Source organism: Pinus tabuliformis, chromosome 6, assembly GCF_031772625.1.
Source record: "Pinus tabuliformis cultivar Carrire ecotype Pingquan chromosome 6, CPIR1, whole genome shotgun sequence".
NCBI classification, from domain to species: domain Eukaryota; kingdom Viridiplantae; phylum Streptophyta; class Pinopsida; order Pinales; family Pinaceae; genus Pinus; species Pinus tabuliformis.
The window spans coordinates 825,481,963-825,490,615 of record NC_142292.1 but is presented as its reverse complement, the minus strand read 5'-3'; the positions used below and the strand labels follow the sequence as shown (position 1 = coordinate 825,490,615).

Below are 8,653 nucleotides of genomic sequence, written 5' to 3'. Positions count from 1 at the left end.
TTCCATTAAAAGTAGTAGTAACTGACTAATTTCTTATGATTTTTGTATAGTCTATCAGTGGGGTGAAGCAGTGGGATTGAAACTGGTGAAATAAATCACATAGGGTCAATCATCACTTCGGGGCGAGTAACCAGGACTTCCCAAGAGGTCACCCATCCCACATCACCTCTGGGATGGGTGACCGGGTGACCTCTTGAGTGACCGCCTGAGAAGTCCTGGTTACCGGGTACAAGCACCGGAAGTGATGATTGATGCTATGTGATTTATTTCACTAGTTTCAATCCCACTTCTTCACCCTCTCATAAAAATAATCATAAATAAATAACTTATTTAAAATCGCTGAATCTCAAACCAAAAAAAATTTAAAAAATAAAAAAATCTAATACAATAATTAATTTTCCAAATCTCTGATTTCCTTAGAGAGTTTATGTCCAAATTTCTACTTTCCATGAACATGCCCTTCATGTTATTTATTAAACATGAATTCAAAGAAGATATATATTTAAACTTCTTGAAATTTGTCATTTCTTCAAATTTTATTTGTTTGCAGGCCTGTGTATGTATAAGAAGATTAGCCAAGCTTCTTGAAATTTGTCACTCCCGGGGGAATTGCAGGGTAGTCCTTGTTATGGCTTCTGATGTGGGCGACGGGCACGGGTTGATGATCCAGCTGCTCGCGGTGAGAGTGGGCATGGCCACGCAGATTCTCATTAATGGAGCCCTTCCCCTCTGCTCGGAGTGATCAACACTGGTCTCGGATGATGTAGGCGTTTAAAATATATATAATACGTGGCATTTTGTAATAAGATTAAAAATAAATGGCAGATCGTAAGTGGCCTTTGACAGACGACGAAGGTCGGTAGGTCGTCCCCTAAAATAACGCCTTTGGCGTAATAAGAAGTCAAAGGTGAGCAGCTCAACAATTCCTTAGAATTCCCAAATCAGTCGAAAGGAGAACGCTCTGTCAGACTTCGATATTATGGCAAACAGCAGCAGAATTCTGATAATTGGAGGAACAGGCTACATTGGTAGTTATATATCCAGAGCCAGCCTTGCTCTCGGCCATCCCACATTCCTTCTTGTTAGAGAGTCTACTACTTCTAATCCTGAAAAGGCTCGGCTTCTGGAATCGTTTAAGGAATCGGGAGCTAATATACTCCGTGTAAGTTCTCTGCCCGACTTTCAGATCAAAACTCATTAGCATGCGAAAAATCTGCAGTGTTTATTTCTTTATGGGAAGGCTGCTTTTCTCAGTTGCTGTAAGGGGTTATTCTGAAAATCAATCTGCATAAGTTTGTTCTGCACTCTTCGTTTCTTGTGGGTATGCCCATTTGCTGATTCCTTGCAATTGGTAGGGAAGCTTGAACCCTGATTAGCAGATCCCATAATTGACTGCTTTTTTCTCGCATTATGCTTACTTTATCGTTTATCTACTGGGTTGTGGTAAGTAATCAGTATGAACTATTTGTCTACGCGCATTTTTCTGTGCATGGTTCCTTATTATGTGAACTGGGTCAGGAGTATTAATCAGTATGTACTATATTTGTAATGGTTTATAGTAGTAAATATGCTTATTTCGGCATTCCATTTTGAAATGGGTTTTGAGAACCGATCACCATGATCACTGTAAATTGATTCTTTATTCTTTAGGGTATGAAAATGGATCATTTCTCAAACAAGGTGACAAACTCCCACACACACTAGATCCAGCCCATCCTAGCCAGAACCAGCTTACCAACTTCATTAGTTGTACAGATTGATACTTTGGCTGAAGTTTCTGATACCTTGTGATTTGTAAACTGCTGTGGATATTCCACTGGACAGTTAATCACAACAAATCTGATAAAGATTTGCTTAAATTTAAAAATAATTATTATGAGGGTTAATTTTCCTTACACCTTCTAGATTTATTAAATTATTGTTTCTTCTTATGGATGCAATATATAAAATGCACAAAATAAAGAGCAAATAGAACAATCACTCACAAAACCACAATAACACAAGATATGTTTTGGGAAACTCTTTCTGGAGAAAATCCAACTGGAAGGTGAGGCTGCTCTGCGTTCTCTTTCTCTAAATGGAAAATGGTGCAAGTAAAAAAGAGAGAGACCTATTGCTTGTTGGTTGCTACGGAATATAAACCCATAAACCCTCTCTGTGTTGTCCTCTCCCTATCCACTCTTAGCTATTCTGCTCTACTATGGAACAAAATGCACTAAAATAGAATCAAATCCTTAACATGGTCGGAGCCTTAACCAGGGGCTAAGTTTGACCCATTCAACCCACAGCATGAGTTACAACTTGACTCTTCTCGAGTCTCATTCATCATGGTCATATGGCTAGCCCCTTTTCCATGAATAATGAGGTTGATGTAGCATCATCTTGAATCATAGTGAACAAAATAGGAAGGTCGATTTCTAGGTCTCATAACTTTGCATATGGACTCTGATTGAGGTCATGCTTGCGCAATGGAAAGGTATCTGAGTGTAGAACAACACTAGGGATTTCATACAATGAGAGTTTTTAGAACCCTAAAATCTTCATTAAATGCCTCAAAAGGCCTCTGGAAGGTTTTAAACTCCAATTCGACAAACTGGGACCTGCCGGTAAAAAAGGTCCTGTGAACCGATTCCTCCAATTTTCCGGCACTAAATGCGTCAAGATTGATGGCAAATAATATAATGATCCAATGTAAATCATTCTGAGTAGTGGTTCACAGGAAAGACTACATACAGGTAGTTACGTCGGATGCCCTTTGTGCTGTAGCCTGTACCCTTTGACTGGTTATGACAGTTCTGTCCTGCTTCAAGTGAACAGTTTTTCACTTTATTAAAAATTCTTTCAGAGGCATTTGAGGTTTCATTTTGACTCTATTCTGATTATTTGTGGACATTATTTCAATTTCTCTTCTTGTTGGTATCCATATTTGACCCTATTTTATGATGGATTATGCAAATCAACAGCTAAATGTGCTCTAAATTTTTTTTCTATAGAGGGGACTAGGGTTTACAGTTATTTTTTCCATATTGGGATTCGATAATGTAGGAATTCTGTTATAAATTTTTGTGACTGATCATCTGAAAAGAAATGAGCTAGGTCATTCCGTGTTCAAGGCAATATGTTGTTTTAGACGGGGTATTGTAGAAGTAGGTGCTATTCATCTTTTAGGATATGCTCAATTGCTTGACCTGATATACGATCACCTATGTGCAGGGATCTCTAGAGGACCAGGCAAGTCTTGTGGAAGCAATCAAGAAAGTCGATGTAGTTATTTCGGCAGCAAAGGGACCACAGATGATGGATCAGCTGAACATTATCAAGGCCATTAAGGAGGTTGGAACCATCAAGGTATATAGTGCTATTGATGAGGTTTTGACTGTATGGGCTGTAAGTAGATCCGATCCATCATTTCAGAATGCTTTTTCACAACTATTGGTGATGATATTTACAGAGGTTTTTGCCGTCTGAGTTTGGAAATGACGCTGATAAAGTCCATGCAGTGGAGCCTGTAAAAACCATGTATGAAAACAAAGCAAAAATTCGTAGGGCAATTGAGGCAGAAGGCATCCCTTACACATATGTCTCAAACAATTGCTTTGCTAGGTACTTTTTGCCAGGTTTTGGGCATCTGGACATTACTGCCCCCCCAAGAGATAAAGTTGTAATATTTGGAGATGGAAATGCCAAAGGTATTTACAACTGGCTGTCTGCTTATAATTTTCCTTTTATGATTAGCATGGTCTACAATGTATCCTCTGTTCAAAAATTTTCTATCTATGTCTTGAATTCTATCATGTAGTCTTTGAGTGGTTGTTAATCCACCCCACAATGAATACGCAGCTGTTTTTGTGAAGGAGGAAGATATTGGAACATTCACAATCAAGGCGGTGGATGACCCCAGAACTCTGAACAAGACCCTATATTTTAGGCTTCCTGCCAACATTTATTCTCTCAACGAACTTGTAGCTCTATGGGAGAAAAAGATTGGCAAGACTGTGGAGAAGTTGTATCTACCAGAGGAAGAGATCCTGAAAAAAATTACAGGTTAGGATTTGGAATATTTTTTCATTTTCCCCTGACATCTGTGCAAATTTCGTTTTCCGCCTCCCCCTGCCATTTAAGTACAAATATCTTTTAAAATAATTTTACGCATATATGTTCTTGATTTTTGTCTATTGGCTACAGTTGCTTTTGGTAACTGAAATGTGGGATGGGTATTTCTATGCTTGTTTAATCTCTTCAGACTATAGAATGAGAAAATAACTGGTCTCATAAAATGCTATGGTGGGTGATGCAGAAACACCATTCCCAGATAACCTTGGCATGGCAATTGAGCACTCTATTTTTGTAAAAGGGGATCAAACAAATTTTGAAATTGGACCTGATGGTGTAGAGGCCAGTCAGCTCTACCCAGATGTGAAATACACTGCTGTTGAAGAATTCCTCAATCAGTATGTCTAAAGTAGATTGTAGGAGGTGCTAGGAAGAACATCAGAGTGGTTGGATGCCTTTATCCATTTTGGATGAAACTTTTGGGAGTTACCAAAATAATTATTCTCAGGTCACTGATTCCTTCTGTTTTGCAGTTTCGTGTTTTGTGGATAGCCACTATTCAATCAAGCTGGGATTTTGGATAAGTTCAAAATATACAGTTGAGCTTTTACACGGATTTACACTGAAAGCTATGCTGGGCTGTTGTTTTCCCTTTGCATTGCATTCCTTTATGTGATTGTGCAATATTATTTAACAAGGTGTTATATCGAAATTTGCTTTCAATGGAATGCTTTTGTTCTTTCTCACAAAATGTTATACTATATTAATGTTATTTGCGTTGCAGTGCATTTCGGGATGGGCACGCATCCCTTGGGCAGCAAGAGTGCACTCTTAAAATTTAGCCGACAGCGATAGATTAGGACAATAATAATAATTATAATTTAGAGTTTGCCCTAAACATTTGTAGTTGCTTGCAAGCATAACATGCTATACTATATAGTATTCTACAGAGCCTTTATAGTGGTCAATTCTGAAAAAACTCAAATTTCAAGCAATTTAGAAAAGGGTCGAGTAACATTTTATAAATGGGCCTTAGACATTAGAAAAATGCAATTTAGTTTTAGGAAAACATAAATGTAACTATTTTCAATTTGCAATAAGGTCTATTAAGTGTCTATAACACAAAGAAATGTTTTTTTCACAGTGTTCTTTTCCTCGTATTTCTTGTTAATGATGATTATGTTAAACTTAAAAGACATTCTCTTTTTGCATATTTTCATAGTTGTATTGTGTTGGTAATAATTGGCATTGATGTCAATGGACCAAGGGCAAGAAGGTCGAACTGGTCCACCAATCAAGAAGTTCAAAGCACAGATCAAAAAGGTTGAACAAGTTTGTCGAGCATCGAGCCATCTAGAAGTAAACCACAAATGAAATGGCCTAGAAAGCCGAGGGTTGTGGAGGTAAATCCCTCAATCATTGCTTCGGATCATAGAGGGGCAGGAGGTTAGCACCCATGGGCTAAAAGCCCTTCAACTATCGGACCATGGAAGAAAAGCTCAAGAGTGCAGCACAAGTGTAGAAGTCCCTGAAAGATTGAAACCGTCAAGAAGGTTGAGCGTCGTCAGATTAGGAAGCTTGGGCAAAGCGATGATAGGAGGGGGCTTAGGCCCATCCGAAAGTTAACAAGAGGGTACACCCCCTTACACGATGGAAACCATCATGGTTTACCACAAGTTATGTGGTAGCATGTGACTGGTTGCAACCCATCCACCCTGTTGGGACAAGGTCCCTTCGAGTCAATTTTGTAAAAAGTATTGCAAAGTCTCCGCATTTTGAGGAGTGGAGCGCATAGGTCGATAGGAGTCAAAGGGGCTTTGGGAAGGTCAAAGCCCCTTAGTTTGTTAGAAGTTAAGTTGTTTTGTGACCCGCCCATGGTTCGCGGACCATGGTATTATAATATAGAATGATATAAAAATGAGTCATAGAGAGTCATGAGAGATAGAGAATCAATCTATGAGTGAATGATCTAAGTAAGAGAAGTCTGTTTTCAGTTTTTAGGCGAAGGGGAAGGTTCCTGCAGTTGTGTGCATGGTGTTGAAGAATCTAGGGCAATTAGGTATAGTGTGATTCTTCTTGACTTGATAACAATTTGTGAGGCACTTTTACAATTATTTTAGCTTGATCTTCTTATTATTATTAGCGTGTGTGTTTCATCAAACTACTACCAAAAACATAAAGACAAGAACACAAATGTTGGCTCTCTACCAGGGCCAAAACCTCTCTTCTTTTGAGAGGAAAACCCTTCGGTAAGTTTTCTCTTATTGAAGCTTTTTTCTTGATCAATGCCAAACCCTAGACCCTTGAGTAGGATGCCCTCCAAGCACAAGTCAAGTCCTTCCTCTTTTTCTGCACTTGGTTCCTCGACACATAGACTTTCTCCTTCCAGCACTTTGCTCCCCAGGACTTTGTCCTCCCTCTTTGTTTCTAGTCTAGAGATAGACCTTCCTTGAGCGAGCTTATTAGTCACAAGAATCCATGCAAACTTTTTAGTTTTTTGGAATAGAGCCAATTGCATAGCCATGAATTTCTTGGGATTAAATTGTATGGCCTCTAGACTTACAATGTGGCCCAATTATTCAACCTCTAAAGCCCCAAAATCACATTTGTATCATTTCATGAATAGTTGGTGGTCCTATAGGAGTTACAAGATTTTAACAACATTCTCCATGTGGTATATTATTTTGTTGTAGATCATAAGATCATCCAAGAATAATAGCACAAATTTGCATAGAATGGGTGAAATATATTGTTCATGAGACTATAATGTTGATATAGAATTGAAAAGGAAAAAATGCATCAATAAAAACTAATATTTACCTTCATGTGTATAGAAGGTGGTCTTAGGTATACTTTTCTCTTTCATCCTAATTAGTGGTAGCTAGAATGAAAGTTAATTTTAGTGTAAAGATTGGATTCATGGAGTTCATCCAAGAAGTTATTAATAACTAGGATAGGAAATTTGTCCTTGATGATCAACTTGTTGAGAGCCCATAAATTAGGATACATGTTCCAAGTACCTTCCTTCTTTAATACCATGGCGATTGGTGATGATTAAAGGTTAGTAGTAGTACATATGAATCTTTCCTCCAAAAATTCATAAATGATCTTTGTTAATTTCATTTTTTTGTGCAAAACGATACTTATTAGGGTGCACATTAGGTGGTTGAATAAATGGAATGAGGAGAATATGATGGTCATACTCTCTATATGAAGGTAGTAAACCTTATGGTGTTTCAAGTACTTTTTTAATATATAGAGAAGAGTAGCTTCAAATCAAGTTTAATATCTTGAAGGGTGGCGTCAACTACTTTTATGACATTACACAGTGCAATAACACTCAAGTTGTCTTTCTTCAACAACTTCTCATATGATTAAAGGTGATAATATCAAGGGATCTAATTCTCAATCCCTTGAGTGAAGCTCATGTATTATTATTTAAATCCATGGTGAGAATTCCTAAAGTGTATAACCATTCTACCTTAACAACTTTATCAAAACCACCCATTTCGATTAAAAACATGTGACTACTGAAATTATACTGGACAATCTATAATTTCAGAGTTTCACATTACCTCTGACATTTCATCATACTACCATTGGAAATCAATTTGAAAATTATATATGGCACTTACATAACAATGGGTTTCTTGTGCCACTCTCCAATGAGTAAAAGTGTGGGTGCTATCACTATACATCAACACAATCACATTACTTTTCTTGATGTAGCCAACTAATTTCAAGGTTTTGGGTGTTAGGAAACCTAATAAGTTGTGGAGATAAATTTGGGATTCCTTGCAAGGATCTTGCGAGGGAGATTCATCTTTCCATGGGAGGAGTATGAAACTAGCATCAAAAAGTTTGGTGACCAAATGTCACTTAGCCCCACCGAGAAAGATTACGAAGCCATCTACTTGGCTTGTGCGACCCATACTTTTTCTTTTATTAATTGTGTAGATCGATAATTGGATTATGGCACGCCCTTTGATCCTTTCTTGCGTACATTCTCTACCGACAAAAGTATCATGGAGATCATGATGTTAGACAACATGTTGTGGGATTAACATCATCATTGTTCCTCCTTCACAGATACCATTGAAGATAATCTCAGTGGTGTGTACCTACCTAATCTTGTCAAACCCTTTACGAATTTTGTCTCCATTCATGAGATCGACTCTGAAAAGAACCTTTCAAATATCAAAGAAACCATCCCTCTCAATATTTCAATTAAACCAAGAATAGTAGAAAATTTATACATCGGAGCATATTGTACGTCATTTGAAATCGATATTTATCGAGCCCTTTTCGTGAGTTCAGAGATGTCTTTTCCTGGACATACGAGGAAATGCTAGGTATCGACCCAAACATCATAGTGCACGAAATCAAGACTTATCCTTATGCCAAAACCGTCTGGTAGTGCCTCCATCCATTCCATCCCAAGAAGGTGGCTGGGATAAAAGCTAAAATCAAAAAGCTTCTTTGGGTTGGTTTCATATACCCCTTTCCTTTAACTAATTGGGTATCAAACATTGTCTTTGTCATGAAGAAACAACTCACAAGCCAAGTATGTGTCGATTATTGGGATGTAAATCCAACTTGT

At 37.9% G+C, this 8,653-nt stretch overlaps 1 protein-coding gene across 1 annotated transcript; it reads left to right on the top strand.

Moving 5' to 3' along the window:
- Positions 1–602: 602 nt before the first annotated feature.
- LOC149261372 (phenylcoumaran benzylic ether reductase IRL1-like) lies at positions 603–4,724 on the top strand. Its single transcript, XM_089422061.1, has 5 exons — positions 603–1,162; positions 3,214–3,348; positions 3,452–3,689; positions 3,841–4,044; positions 4,298–4,724. Exons 1-5 carry the CDS (start codon positions 980–982, stop codon positions 4,459–4,461), a joined length of 924 nt encoding a protein of 307 aa, XP_089278187.1. The 5' UTR covers positions 603–979; the 3' UTR covers positions 4,462–4,724.
- The last annotated feature ends 3,929 nt before the right edge of the window (positions 4,725–8,653 follow it).

Excerpts from the sequence above, each read along its gene's own strand:
- LOC149261372 (XM_089422061.1), top strand. The coding sequence starts at position 980 with ATGGCAAACAGCAGCAGAATTCTGATAATTGGAGGAACAGGCTACATT. Across the intron at positions 3,349-3,451 it reads AGGAGGTTGGAACCATCAAG|AGGTTTTTGCCGTCTGAGTT; the intron begins GTATATAGTGCT and ends TGATATTTACAG. Across the intron at positions 4,045-4,297 it reads GATCCTGAAAAAAATTACAG|AAACACCATTCCCAGATAAC; the intron begins GTTAGGATTTGG and ends TGGGTGATGCAG.